The sequence below is a fragment of the Haemaphysalis longicornis genome, unplaced genomic scaffold (assembly GCF_048455015.1).
Source record: "Haemaphysalis longicornis isolate Haplotype H1 unplaced genomic scaffold, Haemaphysalis longicornis Haplotype H1 scaffold_7, whole genome shotgun sequence".
NCBI classification, from domain to species: Eukaryota; Metazoa; Arthropoda; class Arachnida; order Ixodida; family Ixodidae; genus Haemaphysalis; species Haemaphysalis longicornis.
Genome location: NW_027526422.1, coordinates 89,579,033 through 89,597,349, shown reverse-complemented (window position 1 = coordinate 89,597,349; position 18,317 = coordinate 89,579,033). Strand labels below are relative to the sequence as shown.

The 18,317-nt window shown below is 47.0% G+C and overlaps 1 protein-coding gene across 2 annotated transcripts in view; it reads left to right on the top strand.

The window, feature by feature from the left end:
* The window catches only part of LOC144146061 (caspase-3-like), a 163,461-nt gene extending 145,728 nt beyond the window's left edge, over positions 1-17,733 (top strand). For both annotated transcript variants that reach the window (XM_077677988.1, XM_077677987.1), the window contains one exon: positions 14,314-17,733. In XM_077677988.1, coding sequence (XP_077534114.1) covers positions 14,314-14,726 — 413 coding nt within the window. In that variant the 3' untranslated portion in view covers positions 14,727-17,733. The remainder of the gene's footprint in view (positions 1-14,313) is intronic.
* Positions 17,734-18,317: the final 584 nt, after the last annotated feature.

Below are 18,317 nucleotides of genomic sequence, written 5' to 3'. Positions count from 1 at the left end.
GAAAGAGAATGTATCCTTCCCGGAGGCCAAACGACGCCTGGCCTTCGCTCAGAAAGGGTCCTTTGCTGAGGTAGCCCGTCAGGGGGTGGGGCTGCCTCAATTTCCGGCACTGGCACAGTCCACTCAGGGGAACTGCACAGAGCCACAGCCCCCTAAACGAGTCAAGCCGGCAGCCAAGCTCCCGGCCACCAAAGAAAGTGGTGTGGCTTCCAAGTTGCTGAAAGACGGTGTAGGCTCCGCCCCAGCGACACCATCGACCTCCTCTCCTCGAGTGACGGTCAACGTGCCACAAAGGAGGGCGCCCTCAGGAAGTGGCACTGCTGCAGGTGCTGCTCCTGGGTGGCAACGACCTGGGGACCCCCCTAACCCTCGGCAGAAGCCAAAGGGCCGGGGAAAACCACCTGGTCCCCCTAATGGTATTCACGGAACTGAAGGCAGTGCGAGAGAGGTAGGCGAGGAGATAGAGGTGTGCCTTAGTGCCTCTGCGAGCATGTCTTCGTTCACACCTACTTGACCCAAAAAACGACAACTCTAGAAGACACCCGTATGGTGCAAATGGTCCAATGGAACTGATGTGGGTTATTGCACAATATAGATAATATTCACACAATTATACACAAATATGAACCCAAAATAATAGCTTTGCAGGAGACAAATCTAACAAAAAGACATGACAACATCTTTCGCAATTTTCACCTTCTTAGGAAAGACAGAGAAGACTGCACTCGCACCTCAGGCGGTGTGGCTTTAGCTGTGGCACCAGGCACAATTCTCAAGTCTATACAACTTAACACTACGCTGGAGGCTGTAGCAGCACAAGTCTATATTAACAAGCTTGTCACTGTTGTTTCACTGTACTTACCACCATCAGATCATCTTACAGGAACTGAATGACCTCGTTGAACAACTTCCAACTCCAATAATTATTATGGGAGACTTCAATGCTCATCACTTCCTGTGGGGAGGTGAAAGAATAGACAGCCGGGGAAGACTCATTGAACAGTGGTTGACGAATAACAGTCTTTTTGTGTTCAATAATGGAGACAAGACATATTTTTCTGCGGGTACGGGAAACTTTTCTGCGCTAGACCTTTGTGTTGGGTCGCCAGAGCTCGAGGTGGACTTTGAGTGGAGTGTAGTGAACGATCCACACGGAAGTGACCACTTTTCCCGCCTTGTTGCGAGACGTGCAGCCACTTCCAGCCCTCAAAACTGTCCACCCCGATGGAGGCTCGAGAGAGCAGACTTGGGAAAATTTAAGTATCTGGTCAGTTTTGAGGGAGTTGACATGAGCAGTATGTCTATAGATGAAGCAAATGCCTACATTTGCGAGGAACTTGTCAAAGCTGCTAAAGTAGCCGTCCCATAATCATCTGGCCGAATCCCTAAGCAGCCAAAGCCGTGGTGGAATGATGCCTGCCGCAACGCCCAGAAAAAGCAAAACAAGGCCTGGGGTGTGTTCAGACGGTACCCTACCATGGACAACTGCCTCAGCTTTAAGGCTGCCCGAGCTACTGCCAGAAAAATCAGAAAAGAAGCGTGGCAAAACTTTGTAAGCACAATAAACACTACCACTCCCGCAAAAAAAGTCTGGGACCATGTACGCAAAGTCAAAGGCAGCTACAGACGGTTTACGGTACCACTTTTTTCTACCGACGGTAAGAACGATTTGTTGCAAACGCAAGCGGATGTTTTAGGTGCCCACTTTTCAGATGTTTCTAGCAATACAAATTACACACAAGAGTTCATGAGACATAAGGCTAGTGCTGAAAAGCTCAGGATTAAAAATACTAGCAACAACACTGAAGACTATAACCAAGAATTTACATTGTACGAACTTAAAAGAGCACTAGCTCAGTGCAAGGCTACTTCTGTTGGCTATGACCTTATTCACTACGCTTTTCTACAACACCTAAATGATAGCTGCTTAGAAGTGCTTCTGAAGTTCTTTAATAAAATCTGGAAGACGGGTAGGCTGCCCAAAGCATGGAAAAAGGCTGTCGTAATTCCGTTACTAAAAAAAGATGGCAAGCCGCCCGACTGTCCATCAAGCTACCGACCCATAACGTTGACCAGTTGTCTGTGCAAGACATTTGAGTGGATAGTCAATTTTAGATTGGTCTTTGTTCTCGAACATTCAGGTTACTTAGCTAGGTTTCAATGTGGTTTTCGGCAGTTTCGGTCTACAACTGACCACCTTAATCGGCTTGAAACAATGATACGAGATGATTTCTTTAACAATCAGTTTTGCCTTGCTGTCTTTTTTGATATGGCTAAGGCTTATGATACCACTTGGTGGTATGGAATTCTGCAGGATCAGAGGGCGAATGTTTTCATGTGTACAAGATTTTCTTCAAGAACAAACCTTTACTGTGAGACTGGGCAATGCAGTCTCCCGTTCTTTCAGCCAGGAAAATGGAGTACCTCAGGGCAGTGTGCTAAGTGTGACACTCTTCGCCATTAAAATAAATTCCTTGGCAAAGGCTATTCCTCTACCAGTTATCTACTCCCTTTACGTCGATGACCTGCAGATTGCCTTTTCGTCATGTAACAACCAATCAGTCTGTGAAAGACAAATCCAGACTACGGTCAATCGGTTGCAACGATGGGCAGATGAAAACGGTTTTCGCTTTTCTTCTGAGAAATGTGCATGTGTGTGTTTCACGTGGAAACGAGGTATTCATGCCAAGCCTGAAATAAAAATCAGTGATATGCTTGTTCCAGTACACAGTGAGCACAAATTCTTGTGCATCATTTATGACTCCAAATTAACGTTTGGGGCTCACATAAAGACACTCAAAATGACCTGCATGAGGACACTTAACATATTGAAAATTTTGTCGCACAAGTCATGGGGGGGCCGACCGCGCATGTGTGCTCAGAATTTATGGCTCACTTGTACAGTCTCGTCTTGATTATGGCTGTATTGTTTATGGGTCAGCTCGCCGATCTGTTCTCACCTCACTCGATCCAGTGCACAACTTGGGCCTGACTTGCCTCGTGCATATCGTACCTCCCCTGTTGATAGTCTCTACGTTGAGTGGAATGAGTGGCCTCTGCAGTACCGTCGAGTGTACCTAAGTGGAGTATATGCAGCCAAAATAGCATGCATAAATGACCATCCTTGTGCCAGAGAATTGTTTGAAAATAAGTACAAGAAGCTCTATGAGAACAAACCAAGAGTGGTCTGCCCTCTTGCCCTCCGTTTGGAGGAGCACATGACTCTGAACTCTTTCAGGATATGCCCGCCAACTCTTCTGAGTTTGTCGGACGCTTTAGCCACTTGGGTCTATAGTGCTGTCAAATGTGACCTGTCGCTGTTAAAATACGACAAGAAAGCTTTTCCACACCAGTTTTTGCACCAAGAATTTCTTGCACTTAAGGATAAATACAGTAGCTATTGCCACTACTTTACTGATGGTTCAAAAACTGCTGGTCACAGTGGTTATCAGGGTGTCTAGCGACTGGGAAAACCGGGAAAAGTCAGGGAATTTTGAGCCACCGGGAAAAGTCAGGAAATTGTCAGGGAATTTTTCAATCAAGTAGTACCAGTCAGGTAAAACCACTTCGGGGCCTGCACACACAGTTTTAGAATAGGGGAAACCAGTGTTGGAGGCCCCCAAGAAAAGTTACCGAACGCAACTCGTTCGCGCGCGACGAAAGCGTGAACCGCATGAAACGTTTTCTGGTTGCAAGCGAAAACGCGCCGCACACGCTGACGCCGCCGCGGAAACCACTTGCACGGTGAGTGCCGAGCGGCAGGCGCCGGCAACATGGCGGCGGTACCGGCCGCGGAGTAGTGCTTTAGCTCCAACAACCGCTTCTAAACGCTCTTTAAAATGCTACTCAAGGCACAAATGCACTTGCTTGTGCAGGAAAGGAGCCACTGCAGGCACGAAATTGTCGACGCAGCCGTGAAAATACCGCGCACGAATCGCGTGCAGAAACTCGCCGTGCGGTTCGCGCAGCTCGCCGCTGGGTTTCTCTCCCACTTGCGCAGGAGGACGATGTGGGTGGTGCCCAAATCGCACGCACAGCGCGCTTTTTTTTTTAGCAAATCTTAAAAGGCAGCGCTTTTTGGGAGCTAATCTTGAAAGAACTTTCTTATGACATCAGGAGCCAGAATTACATACAATTTTAAAAGGCAGCGCTTTTTGGAACTAATCTTGAAAAAACTTCTTTCTTGTGACATCAGGAGCCAGAATTGCATAATCAAAAATGAACATGGCATGGCTTAGTGTGAACCGCATGGGGCATTTTCTGCTCGCGAAAATGCGCCGCGCACGTCACAGGCATGCTGATGCTGCCGCGGAGCATCAGCATGCTCCGACGTGGGCGTCAAAAAATCGCACGCGCAACGCCGACGCGCCCGAATCGCGTGCAAAAACGCACCATGCGGTTCACGTGGCATGTCGAGCCACGACAATCGCTAAAAAAAGCCAAAGGTGCTCGCTGAAGCACAACTTGAGGCTTCTATCCTGCAAGATGAAATAAACTGTCTGAAGACGTAGCTGAACGCAAGCAAACCTCAAAATGAACAAACAAACTGAAGTTAATCTAAGTGCACTTTGAGAATTAGGGCACTCGCAACAAATGTGTTTTTCCCGATGATAGAATGTGTTTTCTCAACGCTTTTTATGTGCTTCACGGACCATTTCCACGGAATGGCGCCTGTTGTATATATAAGTCAGGGAATTTCGTCTAAAATGGTCATGAAAAACATGGAAAAGTCAGGGAAATTGAATTAGGCAATTGGCTAGACACTCTGGTTATGCTTTTGTAAACTCGTCGGCAGTTACTGTAGCTGAGAGGATAGCTGATGAGGGCAGTGTCTTCACTGACTCGCACAACAGATACATTGAAGTCGCCCCCCCGCAGGGGGCACCTTGTGTGCTCAAGGTGTTTTGGTGAGTAGCGCCACCACGGTCCCGAGCTCCGCAGGGGTGCCTACTGCCGTAGGCACTTGGTGATTTGCAACACCACGGACCCGAGCACATGTGGGTTGGACCCACCCACGCCCGGCTGTGCGTGGCTGAGCCGTGTCCGGGGAAAATGGAATCCTGGTGGTTGAGCCAAAGCCGGGGTTGTTTTGGACCTTCACGGACCCCCGGTAGAGGCAACACGCCACTTTGGCCCCTGCTTCTCGCAGACGGTGCCCCCGGTCTGACCCGCCCGGGGGGAACCAGCCAATCGCCTTTTCCTGCCTCCCTCTCAGCTCTTTCACCTTCCTGTCTTCTTTGCTACCCCTGTCCTGTCATCTCTTCTTTTCCTCATTTCCGCACATTTCCAGGCGGCGAGGGTTAACCCTGGGTAAGGAATCAACCTTGAGGACTTAAACAGGGTTATAGCAGCTATGTATGGCTAACGCGCATCTAGTGCGTTCCCAGGTTGGGCTCAGTGGTGGGCGGCCAGCATAGCTGCTGAATTGATTTCACTTGTTATGGCAACAAGATTTTCTGCATCCCATGATCGTCCTCCGAAACGGGGGCGCAACGAAGCAGTCCAGCAGTTTTTCACTCCTAAAAAGTCAGAAAATTTTCTAAAGTTCCACGTCATGCGCTGTGAAAAAGAAGGCATGTCAATGAGACGTCTGTCACCATTCTTGGTAGCCAAAGTTCTAGCGAATGAGCTAGGCAGCGGCTGTAAAGTAAGCAAGTTGGGAAGCGGTGACCTCTTGGAAGTACAAGACGCAGCTCAGTGTGCCAAGTTGACGAAAATAACCACTGTTGGTGACAATCCTGTGAGCATCAGTCCCCACCGATCCATGAACACTTCCAGAGGTGTTATCTCTGATGAAGACTTTCTGAACTTGTCTGAGCAAGAACTCCTGGAAGGGTTCGAGGGCCAGACTGTTGTGAATGTTCAACGAATCAAAATACGTAGAGATGGGAAGAAAATTTCGAGCAAGCATGTAATCCTCACATTCTCGACCAGTGTACTGCCCGAGTCTGTCGAGGCAGGCTATGTTAAAATCCTTGTCCATTTGTATATTCCAAACCCCCAACGCTGCTATAAATGCCAAAGATTTGGCCATGGTTCGTTGAGCTGCCGAGGCAAGGCAGCATGTCCAAAGTGTAGCCTCCCCGACTACTCGTCTTACACCTGTGAAGCTCCACTCCACTGTGTAAACTGCATGGGAGAGCACGCCGCGTACTCGCGCTTGTGCCCGCAATGGAAGAAAGAAAAAGAAATAATTGCTCTGAAGTATAAGGAAAACATTACCTTTAGGGAAGCACGACAGAGACTGTTCCTGACACACACTAGCTTTGCCGATGTAGCGCAACGGGGGGCGGCGCTACAATCGGTTCGAGTTCCTCTTGGAACCCTCCCAGCGAGGCCCCAAGGGACACCCGAAAGCCCCCTCAGTGCCGGTGGCTAAGGCCACTGCACATGCCACAAAAGAAGCGTCAAGGGCTGCCCCAGCACCCCTTGATGCCAACGCTAGGCCCCTTGCTGGCACTGCAGTGCCGGTCCCTGCTCCCTGCTGAGAGGCAGGCTGCCGCAACCAGCCAGCCTAGCCCTGCTGTCGAGGCTTCGCAAGAAGCCATGGGCACAACGCCAAGCTCTCCGTCGCACGGTACGCCGATAGGGCGTGGCAAGTCGCTTGACCGTTCAAAGCAAAAGACACCTAGGGTCACGGCTCCTGGGAAGGTGTCTTGAGCCTGGGAGGGTGACAGCATGGCACTGCCTTAATCATTGTTCAGCATAAGCTGATGGTAGCTGATAATGTAGTCCAATGGAACTGCAGAGGCCTCCTGAAAAACTTGGACGATATCTATGAATTGGTGTCACAACACCAAATAAGTATTATGTGTCTCCAGGAGACACACTTGAGGACGAACCCAACAAACTTCTTAAAGAACTACTCTGTATTTAGGAAAGACAGGGATGGCTGCATGCATCCCTCTGGAGGAGTTGCGATTATCGTGCAAAAATCAGTGTCATGCCAGTTCTTACCGCTAAAGACCAGTCTAGAGGCTGTAGCCATATGAGCCATTATCTTTAATAAACTGGTAACAGTATGCTCACTGTACATACCTCCAGACCACGGGCTCTCCAGTATGGAGTTTGAAACATTAGTTGATCAGCTGCCAGAGCCATATCTGCTAGTTGGGGATTGTAATGCTCACCACCCACTCTGGGGTTCTGCACGCACCGATGTTAGAGGACGCCTCGTTGAAAAGTTTCTGCTTTCATCTGCAGCGTGCATACTTAACAAGAAAGACCCAACATATTATAACACAACACATGCCACATACTCCTGCATAGATCTCGCCATAGCCTCTCCAGTTCTGTTTCCAGCACTCCAGTGGAAGGTCATTAATAACCTGTACGGAAGTGACCACTTTCCAGTAAGCCTCAAGCTTTTAGACAATAAACAAGACAACACTCCATGCCCACAAAAGTTTAAGGAGGAGGCCGCAGACTGGAAAAAATTCAAAGAGCTCTCTGAGTGTCACTATACACTTATAGACAACCTTGGTATTGATGAAGCTGCTGAGACTCTGACCACCCATAAAATTGAAGCTGCGCTGAAGTCCATCCCCCAGACTTCTTCTAGTAGGGTTGCTAAGCCAAAACCTTGGTGGAATGATGATTGCAGGCAGGCCCGGAAGGAACAGAATAAGGCATGGGTTGCCCAACTTAGAATTGCATAGGTGCCCAACGACTGAAAACTTGGTACTTTTCAAGCGGGCAAAGGCCAATGGCAGACGGATTCGGCGTATTGTGAAAAGAGAAAGCTGGAATCGTTTTGTGTCATCAATCACATCATATACTGACACGCGGAAAGTATGGAGGAGCATTAAAGCACTCCGAGGAAGTAACACTCTTACGCACCCTTTGGTCAGCACAAGTGGAGACACTTTACAAGACCAAGCGAATGCCCAAGGCAAGCATTTTGAGTATGTATCAAGCTCAGCTCACTATTCAAATAACTTCCTGAGACACAAGAATGCAGAGGAACAAAAGATTGTACGTGACAAACGGCAGTCTGAGGTAGAGTATAATTGCCCCTTCACTATGCAGGAGCTCAAAGTTGCGCTCACTACTTGTTGTAAATCATCACCAGGTCGAGACCGAATAACATACACCATGATTAAGCACCTGCATGACGACACGCTAGAAGCGCTCTTACTGTTGTTTAACAAGATCTGGCGTGCAGGGCAATTTCCAAAAGTGTGGAAAGAAGCTATTGTGGTGCCGATTCTAAAGGAGGGGAAAGATCCATCACTTGCAACTAGTTTCAGACCGGTCGCTTTAACCAGTTGCTTATGCAAGGTCTTCGAAAAAATGATTAACCGTCGCCTTATCTATTTTCTTTCGGAGTGCATGATTACCTTTCGGAATTCACCTTTCAGGTTAGGGTTGGAAATGTCCTCTCGAAGGTGTTCGTCCAAGAAAATGGAGTGCCGCAGGGTGGTGTGCTCAGCTACACCCTTTTTATTGTTAAAATGAATTCCTTAGGAACTGCACTGCCTCGCTCCATATCCTACTCGCTATATTTTGATGATGTGCAGATTGCCTTTAAATCATGTAATATGTCCATTTGTGAGAGGCAAATCCAACTAGCTGGAAACAAACTTACAAAATGGGCAGATGAGAATGGCTTCTGTTTTAACCCAGAAAAAAGCATGTGTGTGGTCTTCTCTAGGCAGCGTGGTATCCGCCCAGATCCCGTTATTACACTCAATGAAACACCCATAGCAGTAAAAAAGGAGCACAAGTTCCTTGGGGTCGTGCTTGATGACAAACTTTCATTTATTGCACACCTCAAACGCCTTAAAGTTAAATGTTTGGATACAGTCAGGATCCTGAAAGTCCTCTCACACCAGTCTTGGGGTACTGACACAAAGTGCCTCTTGGCCTTATTCAATAGCTATAGCCTTGTGAGGTCCCGCATCGACTACGGGTGTCTTGTTTATCAATCTGCCGCGAGAACAGCACTAAAGATGTTAGACCCTGTCTACCATCTTGGCCTTCATCTGGCTACAGGCGCTTTCCGAACAAGCCCTGTTTTAAGCCTGTATGTGGAAGCCAATCAGTGGTCTCTTGAAACACAGCGGAAGTACACTGGGTTGAATTATGCTCTAAAAGTGACATCCTTGACCGGACACCCGAACAGCACTCTAGGTAAACAGGCAATCGAGATTTTTGAAAAGCGACCTGCCATGGCTGAGCCATTTCTTCTGTAGGTGAGGGCACTGGCCACAGGCCTGGGAATATCCTTCACTGACGCTCAGAAAACCAGCTTTGCTGACTTTGTCCCTCCATGGGATCTCTGCCCTATCTCTTATAATCTCTCTTTTATGAAGATTGACAAAAGAACCGCTCCAAAGGAATTAATTATGCAGCATTTTTTGTTTTTGCAGAACAAGTACAGAGCATCTGAGTTCTACACAGATGCTTCCAACTCAGCTGGTGCAGTATCATGTGCTGCACATGGTACAAACTTTTCTACGTCAAAGACTATGCCTGAAGCCACATCTATATTCACTGCTGAAACACACGGCCTGGTATTGGCTGTAGAATATCTTATTGAGAAAAATGTCCAAAAGTCAGTGATATTCACTGATTCTCAAAGTGCTGTGCAGGCTTTAGCGTCAGGAAAGTTACAAAAAAATCCAGTCTTTAATCAATTGCTAAAACTACTCTGCTCAGCCCACAAACAAAAACTTGAAATCACAGTCTGTTGGGTCCCAGGTCACTGCGGCGTAGCCAGAAATGAGCAAGCAGACAGGAATGTTGTAACTGCAGCTCTTCGGAGTGACCTAGATATTCAAAGCGTCCCGTACGAGGATCTTAAAGCGTACGTACGTAAGAGGCTGCACGACCAATGGCAGGAAGATTGGAATGGGCAAACAGCAAACAAATTGCACATGGTAAAACCCAAGTTAGGTAGATCGATCCTTGAGAAACGGGACAGGATCACAGAGGTTACTCTCTGTAGACTGCGCATAGGTCATACCCATGCTACACATGCGTACCTATTGAAAGGAACAGAACAGCCACTCTGCTTGAGGTGTGGAGGGTCGCTATCAGTCATTCACGTACTGGTAGAATGCAAACTACTTGAACCGCAAAGAAAGCTTCATTTTCCAGAATTGTACACGCGCATGATTCCTCAACACACATTGCTGTTTTTATCAGACGAGCCATTTTTCTCTGTTAACCGTGTTTTTAAGTACCTCTCAGACGTAGATTTTTTAAGGTATGTGTCATATCACCCGTGAGCGGAACACCATCGCACGCTAGAACCCGGTAGTGCCTCTCACTGCTACCGCAAAGACGGTGGCAAGGGGTGCACGTAAAAAATTCCTGACATAGTGACAATTGTTTTACTTGGCCCTCTACACCAATTCTTTTTTTAACAGAAATTTGAGATACCTTTTATTATATATTCTGTACTTTATATTCCCACTTGAATAATCCTCACCATAGTACTGGCGCTCTTTGACCTTGATGCCCTTGCACCAAGAAAATCTAACATCATCAATTCTCTTTTTTTTTAACAGAAATTTGAGATACCTTTTATTATATATTCTGAACTTTATATTCCCACTTGAATAATCCTCACCATAGTACTGGCGCTCTTTGGCCTTGATGCCCTTGCGCTAAGAAAACCTATCATCATCATCATCATCACTGAAGTCACCCTGGCTAGGCTGCGGATAGGCCACACGCATTTGACGCACTCCCACCTGCTCACTGGATCTTCACGACCCACGTGTGGCAGGTGTGGAAGGGACCTATTCGTAGTCCACATACTAATCACATGCAAGGCACTTGACACAACATGACACAAACATTTCCCTGAATTATACAGACGACACATTCCACTGCACCCATCATACTTTTTAGCCGACGAACCAATGTTTTCTAGTCAACATGTTTTTAAGTTTTTAGCCGAGGTAAAATTTCTGCAGCTGTTGTCATATCATGTGTAATCATCCTGGCCCTATACACCACCCATCTCCATTGTCTTTTGTTTTGCATCACTTTTACTTCTAGTCACATGTTTTAGTATGTACGGTCATCAAAGATCCTCGGCCAGAACCCCCCGAAGAAGAGGGTGTCGATTGTCTGGACACCAGCTCACGCTTCCCTCTGCGGTAATGTCTTTGCTCATGAGACTGCTCGAGGTCTGACCAGCCGAGCGCTGCGAGAAAGTTGGCTTGAGACAGCGATCCCTGTAACTTCATATCAGGAGGTGACCCAATTCTACAGGCTCACCAGGCTTATGCTACCCGCTGGCCACCCCTCCCTCAGCAAGGCAGAGAAGCGCTCCTGGCGTCTCCTCCAAACCAACACGTTCCCCCACCCGACCAAACTCCACTTATTCTGGCCAACAATATACTACTCACAGTGCCAATTCTGCAACGCGCCCTGCACCTTGTATCACATGGTGTGGGAGTGCCAGCTTAACCCCTCACTTTCCCCGATATCTAATCCCTCGATTGAGCAGTGGGAGGAAGTGCTGGCCAGCTCTAGCCTCGAAGAGCAGCTTCGGCTGATCCACCGAGCTGAGGCGGCTGGATGCTCCAACGGGGTCCTCAACTGAGGAAACCGCCCGCTTGACTCCTCTCATTGAATAAAGTTTATTCTCTCTCTCTCTCTCATCAAAATTCAGTAAATTCTTATTTGGCGCTCTTTGCCCATAGTCAGCCCAACCCAACCATCATCATCAGCACTAGTGTGACAAGTAGTTCTGCAACAGTACAGTAACCCATGAGCTGAGATTAGCTTCAAAAAGCGGCAGCAAAAACCTCGTTGAGTTTCTTGAGATGCACTGTGTGTGTGTAACATTTGGTGAGAGAGCACACGCACCATCTGAGGGATATGGCACTTATAATCGAAGAGTGTCAGCTGTATTGTGTGATTGAGCATGCATTGAGCTCTTGCGACGTTAATTCAGACAACGGCACTTCCAAGGATCATCTGCATGCTAGAAGAAGTAGCAGAGCCATGAGAGCAACAGTGTGGCCTTGATGACCCATTCACCCGTGAGTTTTTAAGGGACAGCCAGATGGGTTTTTTTTTTGGAGTACAGTCTAGTCCACTTATAACAATATCCAAGTGCCAAGGAAATCCCATCGTTGTAACCGATGATTGTTATATGCGGGTCGCTAAATAAAAAGACAGAGCAGAGCTCAAAACATTTTATTTGCAGGCAAGCAAGGTTGTACTGCTAACCTATTTGTGAAAAAGAAGCCATACTCGGTCAGCTTTGTTTGCTGCACATGAAGCTGGCGCACATCTTTTGCAAGAGCATCTATAGGTGCTTTACCTAGCTGAGCGAAGGGTCCTTGGTGGAAGCGAAGTCCCTGAGAGACTATCATGCGTTGGGCCTCCTACGAAGGTGCTACCCGAGTAGGCTGTGCAACCGCGTCGTCAGAGTTGTCACTGCCACCGCTGTCCGCAGCATGTATCCGCACAACGATCGCCACTTCAGTGAGGCACGCAGACATTTCCAAAACACCGGCCCTGACATCTGATCTGCGGAAAAACGGAGGTAAAGAGGCACCCAGTCAAATTCAAAGCAGCAGGCACGGGGACGGAGCCAAAGGGGTGGCATCGGGAGAGGTGTTTGGAAGCCTTATCCTCTCGCTTCCTCGTAAGCGGCGCAGTTGACTCGTTTTCTGAGAGGTGGACGGGATGCGAGGCGCATTGCGGCGGATGGTGCTGGCGTGGTTGGCGTGGAGAGCCGGCGGCAGCTCGCATTTTTGGTGCTTGCTGTAACCCGATTCAATCGTTATATCCGATATCGCGGCACTGGAGCATTGTAATAAGCGGTTTATTTTTCCATGGAAAGCATACAAAAGGAGACGGTGCCATAGCGGTTCATCGTTATATCCGGTATATTGTTATAAACGGTATTGTTAGAAGTGGACTCGACTGTATACGCTGTCTATCCCAAGTGAAAGGGCATCACCTAAAACCAGTAGAATCAAAATGGGTTCCCTGGTAGGTCCCTACAATGTTTGAAAGCGTAATTTTTAAATCTACCAGCTTTACGTGTGCTGCCAAAGCGAATGCTGGCAACCAAGACAGTGTGCCGTGCGGCTACAACTTTAACTGTCATTAGATGAAAGGAGGTATTTGGAAACTTGTCCCCAGCTAAAACAATAATAGGACGCAGTTCTTCCTAATACCTCCTGCAGTTATTGAGTTTGGGTTTGTATACGTACGGTAGAGTCACGTTTAGTCAGTACATGGCGCCTCCTTTTGAAAGTTTTTGAAAATTAAAATTATTTCTGCCAGTTTATTTAGAAATTCCTTGCAGTGACCTCGATACACAAAATTGTGGCTTTTATATGAGCTATGGAACATGCGCTCTACAAAAATCAGTTGTCTCTCCCTTTAAAGGGACCCTGCAGACATTTAAATTACGCTGCCAGGAATACCCGAGCCAAATATTACACATGTACGTGAAGCGGTGAGCGCGCAAATCGCTGTGAAAGACTCGGCAAAACCTACTGCGCTCTCTTCAATTCTCCTTGTTATGCACCCCTGGCATGGCCTAAACGACGTCATTGAGGCCATGGCTATCCGATTGGCTGTCACTGGTCGACTTTGCGGCTCATTTTTCACATCTCCTGTGACAATCGGCCGTCATTGGCGCTGTGTACCAACCTCTTCTATACCCGAACCTGTATGCACAGGATTGGCGTTTCTTTTGTTTTGAGTGCGCCGAGTTTGAGTGACAAATTCAATACTCCCCTTTCAACAAGACCACTCGACAACGAATGTTTATTGCTTCCAAAACGCTCTACCAGCCTGAGCGCGCGCTTGCGAGCAGGCAGCCATGCTTGTTTTCTTGTGGCACCAGGCCGGAAATAGACCTCTCCACGTTGCGGAGAAAAGAAAAAAACTCCCCAGCCTGTGATATATTGAACGTTGTTGAAGAGAGCACCGTGAGCTTCCCCCCTCTCCGGGAGAGAGCGTGCAGCTTTCATCGCGTTGTCCGAGGTCAAGTTGAGAGGGAACAATTATACGCGATTTCTCATCGCACGTAGTTTCGGGGGTAGTGATCGGATTTCTGTAATTCTTACGGGAAGAGATTGCTCGTACAATAGAGTTTACCCCAAAATACATTCCGAGTAGACCATGGTAAGTGCTGCAGGGTCACTGTAAGAAAGTTTAGAGTGAAAATGCATGTGGGATCGGTGGAGTTTGAGTAGTGGAATGTATGCGATTGTTCTGTGGAGCTTGAGGTGCAGCATTGGGATACTAAATCAACTCGTCAAAATCACCCCAAAAGAGCACTAAAAGTCACACCCCATTGAGTGATCGCTTGTAAATTTTATTGTGCAGGTAAGCTTGACGCAGGAACAGCCAAGCATGGTCCGCGCGACGTGATGGATGCTTACCCGCTACCGAGCAATACTGAGTCCGTCCCTGGCACCCGAGATGGACGCCTGAGGATGCCCTTCTGGTCAGACATGTACAGCTGCTACGTGTCAGACGACAACTATAAGGCGCACAAGAACACAGCCACGGGGTCACGGTTCCTGTCGGCCATGTGCAGCGTGTTCAGCCAGCGCGCCTACGACATGCACCTGTCGGACCTGATGCTCCACGTTCAACTGAAGGTGATGGAGAGTGTTTCCCACAAGGGCAACCACCAAACACCCTGCATCACTTGTATAGGCTGGAGAAAACACCTCTACTTCAACCCTGGCCTCCCAGTGGACCCCATTCCGCAGCCAACACCATGCACGGAGTAGCAAACAAAGCAGATTTCAGGGGTCCTTTAAAGTCACGGCAGATTGCTAAGCAGTTGCGTTGCGTATGTGAGACATGTGCACCTGCGTTCGTGCTATTCTGTTCCCACTCAGCCTAGCGTGACCTTGGCTTCTCCCCTGCCAAGTTGCAATAAAGCTTGCTTGTGCTCCTCATTTTAGGGTAGACAGCTGCTGTTTGGAAACCTGGGCAAAGCGTGCTCCCGCTGCCTTTTAGCCAATCAATATCAAGGGTTTCTTCAGTCCACGCCATTTTTTTTAGCTTCAGCTTCACGAAATGCTGAAAAAGTATCCCAAGGGCAGCTTTTTGTGCTATTTGTAGGTGGAAGGTTGACTTTATAGAAGCAAACGTCTGGGCGGTGTGCTTGTCTTTTCAGCGTTTCTTGGGCAGTTGCACTTTCGTAGCACGCATCTTTTACTGGAACACTGAATGTGCAGCTGCCAGTTAAATTCATGCGTGTTTTGATTTGCCCGAATGAATCCAAATTTCATTGCATGGAAAAGGAATCTATGGGCCGTACGAACATTTTGCTGCGAAGGCGAACGTTGATGGGGCAGGTTTACACAGCAGACAAACTTGTCCGTCCCACACCTGTCTCTAGCTTGGCCCCCAGTGCAGTAGCGCAGTCGTGTTTCTTGGCAGCCACCAGTCGCACAGACAGGGTTGTGTGACGTCATGGAGGAATCGCCGGAAAGTGGCTGGGGAGCGACCACTGCTCCTGCATCCCGATTATTTGTGTGAAGTTTGAGGCGGAATCGGTGTGGTCGTTTAAATTGGTGTTGTCGGAATAAACACTGCTTCATCTGTTTTTTCTAACATCTAGATTATTTGTTTGAGGTGTTTGATAAAGTTGATGTAATTGTTTTCTGGACAAGTCTTTAATGAACGAAACGTGTAATTTGTCTTCATGTACCCCTCAAGACTGAGCAGACCATGCAGTGCCACGTGTAGCATGCAGAGTTAAGTGGTTTTCTATGCCTTTTTAGAATGTTTTTTGTACATATTCGTAAAGAGATAAAGAAGTTATAATGTTTTGTTTCCTGTGTTCAAAATGGTGAGATTGCAGTAGTTTTACATTGCCTCTGATCATGTTTGCCTTTTAATTACCCTCAAACATTTGTAAACAAAAAGTTACAGCAACCTGGGACACTGGCCTGCCTGAACGAATTTTTGTATTGGAGTGAGTGCTGTTTTGGTTGTCATGTTTACACATGGTTTTTTTTGTAAGTGCCAATGTAATCAGTTCGTTTTGGTTAACTCTTTCATTACAGCAGAAAAATAGGCGATTCAAGAGAAGACAAGTTTTGTGGAAACCCTCAAAAGGCTTCCACAAAACTTGTCTTCTCTTGAGCATCTTTACACATGTGGCGTAGCTTTATAAATCGCTCTTTCAAACACATAACATCAATTTTTTTTAAAGGAACAATTATTTACAATATATTGGTCAAATAAACAAAAAGTGCACAAAAAAGTATGCACACAATACATAGAGGAAATAATACTGAACCTAAAAATTATTTTATATATTCCAAGATATGCAAGTTGTTTCCAAGGTAAATATAAATGGTAGCGAAGCTTCGGGCAAAAAGCGGTTCAGAACCTATTGCCAGCGACATCAGCATGGGGGCTTGTGAGAGTGGCTATTGAAGCGCGACTAGGTGAGGAGGGAACAAACACTAGTAACAAAAAAAACCAAGTTTTATTTAACAATAAAACAACAGTTATATTTTACGAACGATATTTATTTCTGAGTCACATTTATTTAGGCACAGTGTGCAAATAATTTACGAAAATGTTGTTCATTCTCAAAAACCTTTTTTATAGCGCCCTCTGAAGAATGGCACATGTCATTGCTCTGTGATGCAGTCCTTGTAGTGCTCGGAAAGGCGCTACTAAAGTTCATCTGCTAGGAAACGCCCCTCGCGTGTTTTGGTGGTGCGCAATTGCATTCATTTTTCCTTGTTAATTTGGTGTGCACTTAATTTTTGCTGTGCGTGGAGTTGCGAGGTGCGTTGTATCGTCGGTGAAGACGTCTAGTACCGTGCCCAGCGGGCACGGTGAACTACGGGACGATGCTGCCAACGGTTGGAGCGGAGCGCTTTCCTCGGTACCTACGGAAGCGATGTGCTGTACAAGGTTGAAACAGCAACTTCCGTACACCTGGCGTTTCACTGCACCATTTTCTTCTCATTTCCACAGGTAACACGAAATTATAGAACTGTTAATACGTGCACGGGGGTTTTGTAAGGGGACATGGTGGTGCTCCGAAAAAAAAAAATGGGTCGAAAGCTTTGTTATGCCACAGTTATCTCTTGATTTAACCTCAGGCTGGATCGGAGCAAGTGGTGTAAATTACTCTAGGACTTCTCAGCGTAGTACCATTCGAATTGAAACGAGTCGCTTTAATTGTCTATCTCAGTGTCTTCTCTATTGCATTACAACGCTTGTAGTGATCGTTGCTTCCCGAACTTGAATCCGCAAGCATTATTTCCATCGCCATACTGTGTTGTGCTGCGCCGTGCTGCGCTGCTGCCAGATCTTTCCTGCTATGTGCTTTTACATACTGCCGTCAATTTCTTTTGCATTAATCCATTTTGCCTCTTTTTACTGATCTCCTGCGACACACCAGGAAATTGCAGGCGTAAATGCTGAGTGAAGTTCTGTAGAAACCCATGTCTACTTGATAAGACAGCAGGACAGCTGCGGTGTTCTCGCCGCACTTTCGTGAATCGGCATTCTTGCAGCCCGGTTTTGTGCGTCAAGATGCAGTGCCTAGTTCTTTTCTCTTGTTTCGAAGTAGTTCAGCTGTTGAGACTTTCATTGCTCATAATGCTATGTGTTATGGGTAAAGTAAAGTATTCGGCGCGTAAGGAAAATCTTGTATTAGTGTCCACGAACATTTTGTACTTATTGTATACGTGCTGATTTTGTACAGTGTGGTAAAGTTGTTTTATGTTTATCCTGGAATAAAATTCAAATGTCTTGATTATAGCATGACTATGCGTTATTTCTTCCCTTAGAACAGAAGTACACAAACCAAGCAAGCATTATATAGCCTTGATGTATACTTAAGACACGCACGCAACCTGCGTATGTGCGACGCAATTAAACCCAGCAGTGGCGTTGGTAGAAATTTCTATTGGGGTGAGGAGTGGGCACGTTTTTGATATGAAAGGGGTGGCCGGGGAGAGTGGTCAAGTGTCATTTTGTGCTCTGTATCCCATGGGAGAAAAAAATTCCGGTCGGGGGTGGAGGGGGGGGGTACGTTCCGGGTTCCCGGTTCGCCACCCACTGCAATCAAAATAAACAACTGATTGCTTTTATACGGCGGTGGAAGGCATGAATACAGAATAAAGGTTCAGAGAAAATTCAAGCTGTTTTTATAAAAACACCGAGGCGAATCATACGACAGTATGCTTATGTACGTTTCTCTAGTCACGAGTCTGTACTAGTTAAGCTGGCGTTGACTTGAAGCACACACGCCAAGGGCTTGTCAACTTGCGTCAGATGGCGATGACATGAGCCCTCAGCGATCAGAAGCCTGCTAAGTGATCGTCCCCGCGAAGGGCAGCCAT